General features: G+C 37.1%; 1 protein-coding gene across 1 annotated transcript in view; it reads right to left on the bottom strand.

Moving 5' to 3' along the window:
* Positions 1-16,727, bottom strand: part of ADAMTSL3 (ADAMTS-like 3) — a 183,058-nt gene that overhangs the window by 87,558 nt on the left and 78,773 nt on the right. Inside the window, exons 3-5 of the mRNA XM_009886113.1 lie at positions 13,036-13,163; positions 10,596-10,641; positions 3,356-3,592 (exon numbers count right to left, since the gene is read on the bottom strand). Of these exons, the coding sequence (XP_009884415.1) occupies positions 3,356-3,592; positions 10,596-10,641; positions 13,036-13,163 (411 nt within the window). The remainder of the gene's footprint in view (positions 1-3,355; positions 3,593-10,595; positions 10,642-13,035; positions 13,164-16,727) is intronic.

Here is a 16,727-nt window from a genome sequence, read left to right on the forward strand (position 1 = left end):
CCATATCGTGACACATGATAGAAAAGAACTAGCATGGCAGAACTTGATGGCACTCCACTTGACATATGGAATATGTTCTGATGTCAGCTAAATTTATGCCATATGCTACAAAGCATAGTGTAGTGTCTGCCTTTTCTGGAACACAAACAACTTGCTGACACTAAATGGAAAGTTCACTGCAGTATTTACATCATCTTTGACCTAATTGTGACAGCCTAGGACAGAATTACTCAGGCTGCTCCTTAGGACTCCAGATTTTTTGGGTGATGCATGTATTTGTTGTCCAAATATTAATCCATATTGGGAAAATTATCACTGTAACCATTCTGCATTCTGGTAGAGAAAAAGCAGGTCTGCATGAATTAAAAACAAAAAACAAGGAGAGACAGAGCCCAAAAGCAGACGAAGTAACTGGGTAAATGTTGCCCACACATGTGTCTGACATGCAGATGTTTTTAAATGTCTCCACCCACATCCAGATGGGCACAGCTGGAATATATTATATGAAAAAATGTGTTGGGAGTTGTGCAGAAACTAGAAAAAATACCAGAAGTTAAGTGTGAAAATCCTCCCGGCAGTGAAGTTTTGACCTGTCCCCATTTAACACAACAGCCCCAGATATTTGCTTTGGTAACAGCAGCACAGCAGTAGCAGACTAAAACACGATCAAATGGTTTGGCTGAGTTAAGCCTCAAGCAACCCCAATGTATCTTACTAACTTTCCCATTAAACTTTTCCCTGCTCCACCGCCTTTAGATTTTACTTCCCCTGAAGCCTCAAACCTCCTGTCCAGAGAGCAGTTTTGTCATCTCATGATTTCCTTTGACAGCGTGTTATTTAGTTTGATTCTGCTTACTAAGGGAAGTGCAATAAATCAGAACTGAAGCTGGACAACAGGAACTCACCGTCCTTGGAAATTCATGTGCTGCCAAGGAGAGAGTCTGAACAAGAATCCAAGAGGCAGAATTAGTGATGCAGCCCTACCTTACCAAGAATAAGGAAACAGATGAAAGTGAAATCATGTTATGGGGGGAAGCTGAAATCTTCGAAAACCTGCCAACTTTGAGACAATAAATGAGCAAAACCAGCACCAGTTGGAAAGGGACTCAGGCAAGCCAGTCTCCTTATACTAACTCTTTGGTGCTCCCAGGCATAAAAGCAAAGATATCCACATCAGCAGTATGACATGTTTATTTAGATGAGTTAACTCTAAAAACACTTGCCAAGTTATTTGCAGGCTGCGCCAAGTATATGTCAGAACCCAACAGACTGATCTTACAGCAACAATTGTAGAGAATCACAATTTTGCTGCGTCTCTCTTAACAGCAGTTGACTAAATAACCATATTTTTCCAGGAAAGATTAGAAGTCAATTTGTTTTCTTTTCCTGCTTAAACAGGAGTAGCAACAAAGCTCGCTGTCGGTTTCTGAGGAAGTCCCCAACCTCCCACAGTCCCTTTCACAAGTAACCAACCTTTCCTCTCCGCCCCCAAAACAACCCGCAAAGAGAAAAATGTTGTTCAAATGACGTTTCCTTTCAATTCATTGAATGTAAATCCAAATTTTTACCTCAATAAAATTATCCGACACTAAATTATCGAATGTATACTTTAAAAAGGAGGAATTTTCCATTTGTGCAGAAATACCTCAGCAATAGCCAGTGACCTGAAGGAAATAAAGTGAAAACACCTAACCAGTTATGAGGCTAAGTTATAAATTAATTAAATTGCATAAGTCACAGCACAGGACACTTTCCTGAAGATGTTCTCTCACACTGAAAAATATTTTTGTGGAATTAGAAAATAATGAAAAAAAGAAAAAATGGACCAGATGGAGAAAATAAATTGATTATCATCAACAGTTCTAGTGCCTGCTTCTGGAATGATTAATTTCTTCAGCCACTACTTGGTTTATTTATTTTAACCGGATTATTTATATTTCCAAGCATGTGATATCAGATATACACATGAATACTACAAAACCCTAACAAGAGACATTGAAGGCAGCCCTTTTAAATGTACCTTTCAACTGTTCTTCACAAAACTGGTTCCACTCTAGATGGAGTGGATATTCTGCTACGTATGAAAGAGGGTAAATGTGTGAAGTCACTGGAAACCCCACAGCACCCTGAGCGAGAGTCTCATGAGCCTTTGAAAAACCCAGAGCTCCATTAGATTTAGCATGACACTTATGTGCTGCAATGGACACAAAGAGCAAAGGCTGCTGTAGACATACCACCTAGAAAAGGCTTTGACATCCTCCAGGCTGAAAAACTTGTATTAGAAGAAGAGACATCGCTAAGAATATTGCACAAGATGTGTATTATTTGGCAAATGCTTCCACAGTTTATAGAGGTATATCCTATTTTAAATGGGCAGGGTAATTAACACTGTTGGATACCACTGTGAAGCACTACTAACAAATGCGGTCTCTTGAAGGGGAAAACTGTAAGGAATTCTTCTTCTATTTCAGAGGCAGCAGATGCATTGTGTGTTGGCACGACTGGTATTGGAACTGCAGTATACATAGAAGTCACATAAAACCCGCAGCAAGGTCCAGATCATATATTAATGTTGCTGTAATCCGCACACGAGTCTTCTGCCAAATGTGTCAAATTTTCCCCTATAATGGAGCTATTTTGCTCCCTGGGCCATATCCTGCATTTTTGAGTCACACACATTTTAGGTATTTAACAGAGCAACAACACTTGCAGAGAAAGAAAAGTAATTGCAGTAACGTATCCATTCTGTATAAAATTGTTCTGCTCATAAAACTTAAGATTGCAATATTGCTTTGCTAATGAGACATAGGCAAAGCTGGCAAGCCTCAAATATTATAACTGTTTTTTACCCCAACTGTGTAAAATCAATAGCAGAACTCTAATAAATAATAACAACAAATATATCTAGAAATGTAGATATCCAGTAAAAAGATACTAACAATCCCTTTATTCAATCACAACAAACTCATTCACCCATGCAACAAGACAGACATATACACTCACATCTGCCATTCTGGGCTGCATCTCGTAAAACATCAAATTTTCTCCTTAACGGAATTCATAAGATATAAGACTCGGGGAAGTAGCAAAATGAAATGGAAGGCTTCAGCACACCTTGACAGACATACTAAAGGTTAGAAAGCTGTAACCAGTATAACTAGTTTCATTCATTTTCACATGTATAAATAGAAGAGCGAGTGAATGTTATTGACCTTTTATTTATATATAAAAATATCAATGGTTAAGGCAGTCAGGAACTTCTGTGTGCAAGGAAAGGTAATAACCAAAAAGCGCACACTCATGAGCAAAGTGCCTCACAACAAAGGTCACATTTAGATTTTCCCTATGAACATACCTGGCATATTCCACTGATGCACATATCCAAGGATTCAATATTGCAACGAGTACCATCTAGTACTTTTGGGGCAAGCTCCACAATCAAGTTCTTTCCCAGAGCTTGACATTTCAGGGCACATGGTGCAGTGGGATCATTATACACAGGGATCCACTCATACAAATGTCCCTGGTATTTGACGTCATTGTAGGCTGAGCACTGTTGTGCTCTAAAGTCACCGACATCTGAAGGGCAGTCCTAAAAACAAACCAAAGAAAATATTTTTTTGAGAAGGGAATACTTTGCATTTGAAATAAAGTTATCTGATGAATTACACAGAATCTGTTCAGGGAGGCTTGGTTCATCAACTGATCTGCTATGACAAATATGCCTTATTGCAAAACTTTACTATACATATTTAAAACAATTTATGTTGCTTAATCCATTGCTTGCAGTGCAAGTAGCAGAATACCACACATATTCCAGTAATGACAAGATAACCGATAGGAGAGGATAATTAAAAATGCTACTTTTTATGACACTATGTAGTACATTTAAAGTCTGGTTCTGTATAAGAGTTAGCTTCTGAAGGAATCTATGTATTTTAAGTGACTATAATGGGATGCATAACATTTAGTATTTCTCTTTTCAATAGCTTCTTCCACTTAAGGATTGCTGAGTGCTTTATACTTATTCATCAATTCACACGTCAGAGTAATGAAAGACATATTATAGCTACTTATACATAAAGAAACAAAAATTTGTCTAATTGTTCAGTATTGCTCAGAAAGGGGACAAGAGCATTAGAAGCAGACACCAGAACTTTCAGTGCTTAGTCCTTTAGTCTAATTACAAAACACCCTCACCTCATAGAAGCAGTAAGGCTTCCTTTGTTGAAATAAAACATACTTCAAATTGGTAACTATAGATTATATAATTCCAGTTCTAATGAGACATTTCCGTACCTCTTCCCATACAGAGCCTCAGCATATACAGCTGAAAGACCAAATATGAGAACTGTTTGAAATAAAATATTCTAAAATATTTTTTCTACATAAAGGATCGCACCCAAACAATGATGTTAATATTAAACTGCAGTGACAGGAATGGAGATGAATACTGATTTATTAGAAAATAACTTTGGTGAAGTACTGACAAAAGAGTTAGTGTGTCAAACAATTTCTCACTAAAGACTTCATTTGAAAGTATGTCCAGTGTCAAACAGTCCATACACCAGACTGAAAAGATATTCTTCCAAGAATTCCAACTGCACATATAAGCCAGATGTGAGGCTGATTTTAACAAAGTTTTGTTTTCATTGGATGTAAGACTGAAAGATTGTGATGTGTCAGCTGAACTCATGGAACTTATTACTAAGTATTAGTTAACAATACTAATCCTGAACACAGCTTCAATCTTATCACTGAACTGAACCTTCCCTGGAAAAAAAGCTCATGAAATTGTAACTGCATTACAAAGTACTGGAGATTAAAAAGATACATGAGAAATATTCAAATTCCAGCCTGATGCCCTCAACAGTATTGTCCTTACACCATTTTGCTCAAATGAATCTGGATGAGTTGGCAGTGCATTAGCTTAATACTTTGTCAATGCCTTAGATTTTTTCACTATAGAAAACAGTAACATAAAAATTGTCTCTGGTTTAATTGTAGTCTGCATAAAATACCTTCTAAAATCAATATTCTCTCTACTGATCAACACACGGCGTTTTTGCAACTGAGCACCGAGCAAATCACTGAGCACTCCCAGCAATACTTCTCAACGCTGTCCAGTGGTACATCTTACAGTGAGAATAACTGAGAACGATGCTATACATCTTGTATTATTTTTAATCTCGGATAATTCTAGTTCGAGCCATATTTTTTTTTTAAAAACTACAAAATGATGGAATAAGACAAGAAGAAATTACAGTTACTGTGATCCTTTAAGGGTTGTACCTCTGCAACGCCCCACAAGAAAGAGCTTCTAAAAACATCAAGCAAATTCTGTTAGAAACCACCCTTATTTACTGCAGTGTCACTCCTGAGAAATTCACCAAGTTTGCACTGGTGTAAATGAGAGCAGAATTTGGCTCTGACTTATCTGTCACCTCTCATTTTCCACAATAGCAAGTCTAAAAAGCAGAGAAGACTTCAGAGTTCATATGGATACCATATGGTTCCCTTCCACCGCTGCAAATAGAGGAGTAGCTAAGGACAAAAATAATAAGTGGAAGTTAGATTCAGGTAAAGTTAGAAGCAGTATTTTGGAGTAGTGTTATTCAGCCATGCACAGCTACATTTTCATCACAAAGAATTAAAGAGCTCTCTGTAAAATAGGCAGAGCGATGGCCTTAGGCTGAGTTTTGACAGGCTGTTGTTACAAGTCATTATCACTCAGTGTTGATGCAATGCCAAGATACAAACACCACAATGTCAGGATGTCAATCCGTGGTTACTGTATGTTTCTCATTGATTCAACACAATGCAGCTCCTTCCTTCCACTCGTTTCCTGGCTGCTTGAGAACAAGTGAATTCTCATCTCCCTATTCTGTTTTGGCATCTTCAAAGAACACACAGCGATCCTGGCAGCTCGATTCATATGCCAGCTCCACCTGCTTTATGTTTGAGCTGTGTTCAAAAGCAGGAGCAAAAAAAGAGCATCACAAAGAGATATCAAAGAGTTGAAATTATTATCATTTGCATTATATCAGAATTTGGATGGCAACCAAGTTCAGATCCCTGTTTTCCTGGGAACAATAAATATTTGTACAAAGAAAGGAGTTTATAATCTAAACAAAAAGACAGCTAAGGGCAGTAAGGAATGTAATCAAGACAACAAGAGGACTTGTAAACTTCAGGTTAATTCCATTACAGCAGGTTAGACAAGGGAGAGGGAGTTTAAAAAATAGAAAGGAAGGGGCGGGGCGGGGCAAGATGTGAGAGAGGTAGGCAAGGGTGAAACATGTTCGGGAAGTGGGCAAGGCCACACTGTCAGACAATGATACACGGGCCCCAGTCCTCATCCTGTTTGGATGTCTTTTTGGTTTTAACCTATTCATTCCGTCGCTCCCTCTTCCCTCTCAATATTCCACTTTTTTTCTTGTTTGTTAAATATTTTGGCTCCTAATTTCAGGATTTTTCAGACTTCTTAATTTCAGCAATAGCTTTTGTTTTACACTCAATCCACGGAACCACAGCCAGGCCGTTTGTAGGTTCATACACTACACAAGGAGCTGAAGACATATCTGTGAGGTCCAATACATGATAATGTTGGCAAAATAATCGCATCCAGATCTTGTAGTGGAATGAAGTGTATTTATGACATGAGTTATGAACATATTATTAGACAGGCAGATCTGAAAAAGAGGCTTCAGACATGACTATCATGCAGGTTAAAAACATACATATATATATTCCCATTCTTTTTGTGACAGATGATTAAAAACTACTGCATTCAAGGGCTGCCTTCTTATGAAATGTATCATTTGAGTTTTGGCAGTAAGCACTCAGCCTTTGAAAACAAAACTAACCTGGGAAATCTGTATCTTTGTAGGCAATGTTCATGTACAAAGTATGAAGGTTGCATCAGACCCTATGACTCCTGCCAACAATTACTCCACTGAAAAAAGCACAAAAGAGAAGGCAAGAAAATTCCCAGTAAAAATGATGACACCAAAGAAAGTCTAGCCCTTTGTCTAGTTTTATTCTTTGAATCTCATTTTGTTGAAACCTAGCCAAAACCAATGAAGTCATTGTTTTGTTTTCTTTTTAAAATTAGCTTCAGGTTCTATGTTTTTCCTACACACTTTTCAGGCCACTTCTTCGTAAAATCAAGATACCTGAGCTAGAAACCACCCTAGCCACAAGAGCCATATGCTGCATCACCATTATAAATATAATAAATAAAGGAACAGATTAAAGAGAAACTATGCAACTTAAAGTGAAATATTATAGGACCAAAGTAGACACAGTTCAGCCAAGGTTTTCCAAATGGGATAAATGAGCTGGTTAAGAAGTGGATACTGAGACAAAAATCTGATGGATATGTTGAACAAGTGTGAGCATTATCTGCATATAATAAAAGTTTAAAATGGAATTAAACATGAGGAAATGTGTTACAAAATAGTATTTTTTCTTACAGTCGAAGAGTCACTCTGGCAAATGTATAAGTGACTTTTTGGCACATAAGAATGTGAAATTTATGGGGAAATGGCCTAAATAACTTGTTCTATGAATAGGACCCTAAAGGATTATCTTAAACACTTCCATATAGCGCACATCATAGCATTAGAATGTAACAGTATATACAAAAATGGAAATATTAAAAAGGGGGGTTAAGAAAGACTGAAAATCTCATTGAACAGCCTATAATGAATAGCTTATATAGTTTATTTCTCTAAAGTTTCTATAATAAAAGCTGAAAGCATACACACAGTTTTAGGAAATCATGCACCTGGCATTACAGTTATGATAGAAAGATAAGCAGGCTACACAGATGCCTTAATTTTAGCAATTATTTTGTTGCTAAGACCTTGAATTAATTTTTTGATTGAAATATCATTAATATTATTCTGGAACTATGCTTGAGTTCAATGAACTTACTACTATTCTATTACAAATCCAGATGAAACCAATTTTCTGGTAAAATGATTCTTGTTCTTTTCATTAGAATGACACACATATTAAGTTGTGCTTCATTTGTACTCCCCAATATAGATGTTAGTGTTGTAATGTATCATGTAGCAAAATTACATTTGCAGACAACTTTACACAGTGTATATGTACTGAACGTCTCGTGTGGTTAACAATAATACCTACTAATATGGAAAGAAGCTAGTATAAACTCTTAATTTTCAAACTAAAATTTTACTCCAAAAGCGAGCAGCATTCATTAGAAATAATGCTTTGGAGAAAATTATATCATTTGAAACAAAACTCTCCTAGTAGTCCCCGGTTTACATTAGGTGTGAACTCCCATTTCAAGGTTAAGTCAGGTCTAATATTGGGTTTGAATTCAGTGACGTCAAATTGAAAGATCAACTGTATTAACAGTGGAAATCTCACAAAATATATTTTTCTCAGGAGTTCTCCATTATCTGATCCATACTCTAGGAAAAAACATTCCTGAGAGATCCTGGCTGTATCTGAACTGAAATGGAAACCTCATCCCTTTCAGACGTGCCCCAAAAGCAGAATTGTAAAGGCAGCTTCCTGTCTGGAAATTAACATTTGAATCATCATAAATTCAAACAGATTCACATACAAGATGCTTGCCACTTATCGCTTTAAAATAAGTCCTAAAGTTAAAAAACAGGCCCCAGTGACTTCAGAAAAACTCCCTGGGAGTTCAGAAAGGATATGGTAATCATCTTAATTTTCGCTATGCTGAAGCATAAAGTGTCTTCATTTCCATCAGCTTTTTACTGCATAACCCTTAAAATGAAGTGCCCACAATTGCTCTTACATATCCTAAAGGCACGTAGACCTACACTTACAGCAGAAAATACGCCTAAATCGGTCTCATCTTTCTCCTTTTTCTGTACACTGGGTAGTTTTCTAGTCCTTTCACTAGAGGAAAAAGGTATATTATGTTGACTTGTTCGTACTGTTGCATAGGAAGCTGTAGTGCACAGGATCAAGCAATCAGAGGTATGTTACTGCATACAACTACATATCTAGGTAACGAATGTAGCAAATAGATTTTACAGAAAAGATTATGGTATTTTTTGCATGTGGCATTTTTATTTATGAGCTAAGGACATTGTGCACAAAACTGCTAGGCCTTTTCTTCTGAAAGGGCAAGTGACAGGGTTTGTCTCCAAATCTGATTTTTGCCTGCGCTGGGCGTGATTCATTAATCACTTCCACCAGCCTCTGCCAGCAGAAACTGAGGCTGTGAGCTGCTGTGGTGGAAAATCCATCCAACACTGAGGAGTGGAGTATTAGAGCAATTCAAGGTGCTAGCAAGCCTTGTTCTTGAGGAGGGCAGAAGCCAACTGGCACACAAGAAACTGTAGGCGAGGCAAACCGAAGAGCGGGAATGGCCAGCTCTCCCAGGAGATACACTGGTTCAACATATTTACTGGGCAACTTCCAGTGTCAGGCCTCCTAAGGAGAGCATGTCATACTTCACAGCTGCCTGCTGCTGGCAGAAATCACAGGGTTGGCAATGACATGAGTATCACCTGCTCTTGCCTGGGTATAATGCAACCCAAGGGAACTGCAGGCCTCACCTTTTAAGGGGTATTTGTGTGAAAATTGCTGCCTTGTTCCCAGAGCCAGAAGCAGATTAATCAAATACACTACAGTTTAAAAAAAAAGAAAAAAAAAAAAAAAAAGAGAGAGAAGATGCTTTTGCTTTAATTACTGATCTACTTTCTAGCTTTTCTGGAACGGGATTATACAAATGTCACACTGTCCTGTAAGGTAACCTGTGCAAGGAGGTGACTGCTGACCATAAACCATCCTGAATTATTGTGTTTGTACACATGGTCTATTGATCAGTGGTATCACAAAGTCCTGCATGAGCTGCACACCTTGAACAGAATACAACATCTGGGGTGAAAGGCAGCAGCTGTTTAAACAGCAGAAAGCATCACTACAAATCAGTTGAGCACATATCATGAAGCATGCTGTATGCGACTGGTTTTCATAAAACGTGTCTGTAAAAATAAAATGCGATTGCATCACAGTAACAGCAACTGTACAATCAAAACTCCAGCTTTACATTCAGTCACGGAAATCGTCTATGCCAGTGTACCTAAATATACATGTTTTTGCATATAGACATATAAAGACCTCGGCTTAGGCAAACAGAGGCAATATAAGGAGTAATTATCCAATTTAAGATTTGAAAGGGACACAGATGGTTAACCTCTTTGCTCACGTGAAGAGCGCCACTGTATCTTTAATGATCACAAGCTTGGTTTAATGCCTCATCTGAAAGACAGCACCCCCAGGAAAAGCACTTACTAGTTTAAGATGAGAACTGATTTGTTAATCCTCCAAAATGTGTAACTTTCCTAATAAATGATATAAAACGTTCTGAATCACAATTGGCACTATAATTTTAAAAGAAAATGTCCATTTGGGAAGCCTAAATTTGAGACCTTGTGGTGTCATGCAGACTGAAATCTCTTAAAACGGTAATAATGATGGAAAGAAAATTATGCACCATAAGGTTTTAAACAAGAGGCAGCATTTCTTAAACTTTAACACATTGTTTGAATAAGTAAAATAGGATTAAAGGCCAGACTCACATTACTACTGCAGGTTTTGTATCGAATATTCCGACCTTCACAGTTCCTGAAAAACAGAATAAAAATGGTTACTCTGGATAACACCAAAACACAACCCTGCCTGTTTTACAGCTAGTTATTCTCTTGAAAATTAGACTTTTATTGCTACTGCCCTACCATAATTTGGACTCAAAACACAAGGTTTAAATACAAAGGGGATCTGGGGACTCAACAGGTTACATTGCTGTCTCTCTTCAGCAAAGAACGTGTGGCTTTCCCTGTAAGCCAAATTTACTGCAAACTTTATGAAAAACACATTTATGTTGTGAAAAAGATTTCACGAGACATTCCTAAGCCTGATCTATGCTGACCGCAGCAAAGCTACTTCTAATCCACGGGAGGTAACCCAGAGGAAAAGAGGATCAGAAAATCTAAGCCATCCTTTAATCAAGCATAGGGCTAATGAGCTTTAATTTTCCTTTCTCCTATTTTGTTTAGGAAAGAAAAAACAGCCTCAAACCTTTCCTTTCTCCAAAAACCCAATGTGATACTTCTGAAGAACAGCATGTAATTTTACTGACCCAAAGCCACATGAGCAGAATTCATAATTTTAAATGAAATATAATTCGCACGGACTGCATGCATTTCTAAGGTGCCCGATGCATGTGAATCCTGAAATCCAGGCAATTCAGATCCTCAAAGTCTGTTGTTAGTAGCTGGAATAACAGGCATGTAATAAATACATGATTATTTATTGCAGTCTCATAAATATGGGGGGGGGTGGGGTGTCACACTTTCTTTAGGGACACAGTTTGCCAAACTTCTCAATAACTGACGGGAACTTTTGCACAGGGTGAGATACTCTTCTTCTTAAGAATGGCAAAATCAGGCCCTTGAAAGAACTGAAAACATATTTCAACTGCCTCGACAGGAAATTATTATTAGTGATGTCTCTAAAATCAGGAGTAGCGTTTTGGAATAATCCTTTCATACCAAAAAGACCTGCCTTACTCTGAAGAATGCGTGAGTGTATAGCTGGTAATTTACAGCTCTTGGACTAAATTTTCCACTTTTTACACAAAAATTGATTTCAAATATTAAAAAAGTCTTTAATACGTGTGAGGGATTGAAAAATACCATTTGAAAAGGAAAAAACCATGGATGCCTGGAGCAAGAGTTCAACCAGCTCAGCTGAAGGTACAACTCTCCAAGCTCAAGACATTACATGTCTCAAATTTCCAATCTTTTGCAAGAATGACTGCATCACAAGGTGCAAGTTAAAAATGCTTATGCTACATACAAATGCGAAAACTTTGTTTCACAATTGCGCATTTCCTGGACATTACAACAACAATAAAACACAGGAAAAAAACCCAAACTTTTAAACTACACATTTGTCAAGGTATGGAAAACATATGTTTTTCACAGGGGAACACATTAAAAATATTAATAAAACCACATTGGAATTTATATTGCTACAATTTATTGAGCTCGTTTCACAGTCCCTAACACACTGGTAGAATATCATGGCTTCTTACTGGAAATATTACTTTTCTCAAAGAGCTTTGTGCATTTTGCACTAAAAGCAACAGACAGTGCTTTAATCAATCATCTTTGTACTTCATACAGTTTGCACTTAAGTAGCACATCACACTACAAGCATTCTTTAAGAAAAATTGACTTCCTGGGTGATACTGCATTTAACTTAAAAAAATCTCAACAAAATAGAAATTTAAACATAATCAGCAGTTTTAAAAATGTTTAAGAATAGTAAAGCAAGCAATTACGGACGCCAGCACAGATGCTTCTAAGCTGGTTGGGATCTCTTCTCGCCTGACTACAGGCCTGTTGCATTACTCATACTTTTAGGATTGTAGCAACAAGTCCGACATTAGTCCAGCTTTACTACTGAGGTAAATTGTTTTCACCGCCTATGCTGCTCTCTTCAAGCTACACTAAGGCTTATCCATGAAAACATATGGCCACCAGGAACATGCAGAGAAAGAACTGGCAGAGGAAAAGTTTCATAACAGAAAGCAGCGTTTGATACACCGATATGTGAAGTAAGCCGCTTGTTTTTTACTACAGGGAAGACATGGAGGAGCCTGCACTTGAACATTATTTCAAGTAACGTTCAAGTGCAGGCTCATTTGTATGCAGGTAACTCAGCATTCGCTTTATATTACAGTGACAGGGACTTCTCTCAGTATTTGACCACACTGAAATGTTATTTCACAAACACATTTAATAACATGTTAAAGCTCTATCAGAGTTGAAGGCTAAGATATTTACCTAATATACTGCAAAAATATATTAAAAGCAGTATTTCATAACACTTGATCTGTACACAGCACTTGGTTCCAGAAACAAAAGCAACAATGCTTCTCTACAGACGTCAGCAGAGGACAGAGAAATATGGCAAAGCTGCAGAAGAATAAATACATGTAAGCGTGTGGCTTACCTCCCATTTAAACATCTCCTCAAAGAATAGGAGGCTCCCCCCCCACAGGTCCGTGAACAATCACTCCAGGCCCCCCAGGCATCCCAGGAGCCTTCCTTATCTTCATCAGAGCGGGTAATTCTGGAGGTCTAAAAAAAGGGAAGATGGAGAGGAGAAAAAAAAAAATATTAATTTATTTGGTACATGTTTTGCTGCTTGGCATTAACAGTACTAATTATATTACTTTGCTTCTTATTTACAGTATGTCAAATTTATTTACCATTTTATTAAATAATAGTTACATGAGAAAGGAAGCAGTCTTTCAAGATACAGTGTATTCAATGTGTTGCCTGCTGCCAAAGGACTGCTATGTCCAAATATATTGCCATTCCCAACATATGCATGTCCATGACGCTGTGTAGTAACTACACAATTGATCTCAAGCAGTCAGATCAGGCATCATGTTCTATGCAGGCTGCTCAGCTTTCTGAAATCCTGACCAAAGGAGTTTCATATCCAGGACCAATGAGAGGACTAAAGTCTCTTTTTATCTCCTCAAGTGTGCCTGCACTCAGCAGTAGTACAGAAATTAAGCACCTTAAATCTTTCATAAAGTGCACGCCCAGAATTGTAATCAGCAAAGAAAACCAAGAATACAGCTTCATTGCAAAAAGCTCTATTAACTTAAAAGAGATCAGGGAAACAGGCTTGGAGAGTGATTTTTAGGCTACTGTAATTAAAATCTGATTTAAGCTTAAATTCACTTACACAGGCTTCAAAAACTTTACCAAAAACCAAACACTATAAACATAAAAATTAAACATTTGTGATAAAACCCAAAATTCTGCTCAACCCCTTAAAAATGTAATTTTTCACTTGCATTGTATTCTGTTTAAGAAAATTGACATTTCCCACAGAAAATTCTCAACAGATTTTAGAACGTGGTAGTTTAACATAGTAGTCCAATATTAAAAATTAATATGAATCAAATTATTCAAAAATGTCCTGCTTTAAGAGAGTACTTTTTGGTTTATGATTTTCTTCATGAGGAAAGCATAGGAAAATCAAATTCAGGATTTCCCCAAGCATTTCTTTGACTTCACTACAATTGTTCAGCAGCTGTTCCATTTACATCTTTCATACTTTCATGCCTCTGTCTCTGCAAACTTTAAAATTTCTCTCTTGAAAAAGCATGCACAGATTTTTATAATAGAACATCAAACATAATGATTCCCTGAGAGCTGTCAGACATATGATGGGCCTGTTATCAGAAAGAAATTAAGATTTTTAGAACCCTAAATTACACCCAGACTAAGATAGAAACACTGATTTCTCTAATCTCCGTGGTGACACAGTTTGCACATAAACTACTGAAAACATAATATTGTAACAGCTACTAACATCATTATGAAAGTCACTGGTGGATAAAAATGAGGCAGTGAGCCACTTATCTCAGGTGACAGAGAATATTGACCGGTTATTACTCCGCCCCAATATTATCGCATATGAGATAACATGAAAAGTTCATCCAAGCTTTACTGAAACAACTATTTATAGAGCCAATTTTTTATTCCCATTGACTTTAAAGGGCACCCAAGCAGGCCTCAGATAGATAAACAGAGGCACTACGTTCACATTGCTATTTTATTTTTGACAGCATAGGAAGGCACAACTTGATCAGATGGTGTTTGAGAATCTTTACTCCCCCTCCAAAACACCAAGTGCACAGAAACATCAACCAAAGGGCTATCTGTCAGCAAACACAAGGCAAAGAGAGAAAAACATTACTAAATAAACTGCATCCAAATAAACATTCAAGCCTGCAGAAGTGCCCAAAAAAATGCTGAAAAGATTTTCATCAGAGACTAGATCAAGACAAGTGCAAGAGACTAGTATATGTCCTAATACTAAACCAGATGAGCACACTTAAATCCATATTTTCTCTAAAAAATAATTTAAGTAAGGTCATAAGAACAAGACTCAGTCCTATTTTCTTCCCAAATGCCTCACGAAAGTGATCTAAGAGTGAAGGATGTGCAATTCAAATCTTATGGTACAAGGGGAAAAAAAATAACATATCTCCCCTTAAATTCAGCAGTACAGAAAGTCAGCTCATCTTCAGCGATGAAGAAAGTTGACGTATATAAGCCTACCAATCTTGAAGTGAAAATGGCAAATAATAAAAACGAAGCTGTTTTCAAAATAGCGCCATACAAGGAATATGACTCAGTACCCTACTATGTAGGCATAGGGATTTTCTCTTAAATATTATAATAAAAAAAAATATCATGTGCCACAGAACTTTAGCAAACTGGCCTGCTTCTGTGCCTGAGCTGTTACACTTAGGATGCATTCACATAACAGCTGTAAGCATAACTATTGAACAAGCATCATTTTAGAAACCCAAATGGCAAATAGTTAAAGTTAGCTACGCTCAGTTAGCTGCTTAAACACATTTTTAAAGGCATTAATAAGAGTAGGCAGATTTAGTATAATAGCACTACTCCCCATAGTTAAGCAGCTAACAGAAACATCAGCAATTTCCAAACTTTTCCATCCCTTCCTCAAAAAACTTGAGCTTGTCCCAAAAAATTTTGTTAATTAGAGGATAAGCTATCTCCATTTAAACACTAAACTGCAGAAGTTGGTCTAAACACATCAGTGGCTCCTTAACTTTCTTGCTCCCCTAAGTTTACAAATTTTACAAACGCTTACTGTAAAGCTTTAAAAGTGTACTTAGGCCAATCTACTATTCCAGAAACGATAGAGCCCAGCTCTGCCAAGATCCCCGAGGAATTTTCACGCTGGCGTTGGGTTTACTTTACATGAGAAGCCAACTCTGAAATGTCTGACACTGAAAATGGAACCAACTGCCTTCAATCCTGAACAAAAAGAGCTCAGCACTTCCCAACAAATCACTCAGCACGTGAAAATACGTCAAGATGAACAAAAGAGTCACTTCTTTCAAATTTATGAGTGCAAAATTAAAGTTTGTGCTTTGCAACCCCAAGGCAAATGATTGTTTTTTAATATGTTGAGAAATGATTAAACTTACGCTATTAAAAAAGCAATACATGCCACTTTCTCTTTTAGAATAGTTAGTTTCTTTTGACAAAGCAGTGACAATGCCTAAAATAATCCTAACTTCATCATTGTATTAAAACCAGCCAGGGTATTAACAGACAGAAAGCCATCTAATGCCCTAAACAATGTCCAGTTGTTCACTTAACAAACTGCTTTGATAAAAGCCATTGTTCTGAACTGTATCTAATTAAAAAGCTGTAAATACTAGAACGATCAAAGCAGAAGTTTATGCCAACAAAGCCTTCTTCAGAATCATTGACTAATTCAGTGCCCACAGTGTTGATTTAAACTCCAGCTAGTAAAAAAGAGTTAAAAGCAGCTTGCACTGGCTTAGTAATTTACTAGCAAAATAATATTGATTTACTAGCTGTCTGGTTTCATAAACTCTACATATTACATTTGTCTACACCATGGTACCAAATTGAAGTAAAATAACGACGAGATCATCAACATCATGATTTAAACCAACAAAATCTTGGAAGCTCATTTAGGAATTAAATCAAGAGCTAATTGCAATTGGGCACAAAAGGGTATTATTGTACCTCAGGATTGCATTCGTGGTTTGCTGCTTAGCTTCAATTTTTCATGTTTTTATTGTCTTCAGTCATAATTCAAACATGGTTCAAGAG

This window comes from Charadrius vociferus, unplaced genomic scaffold (genome assembly GCF_000708025.1).
Source record: "Charadrius vociferus isolate BGI_N301 unplaced genomic scaffold, ASM70802v2 scaffold365, whole genome shotgun sequence".
NCBI lineage: Eukaryota > Metazoa > Chordata > Aves > Charadriiformes > Charadriidae > Charadrius > Charadrius vociferus.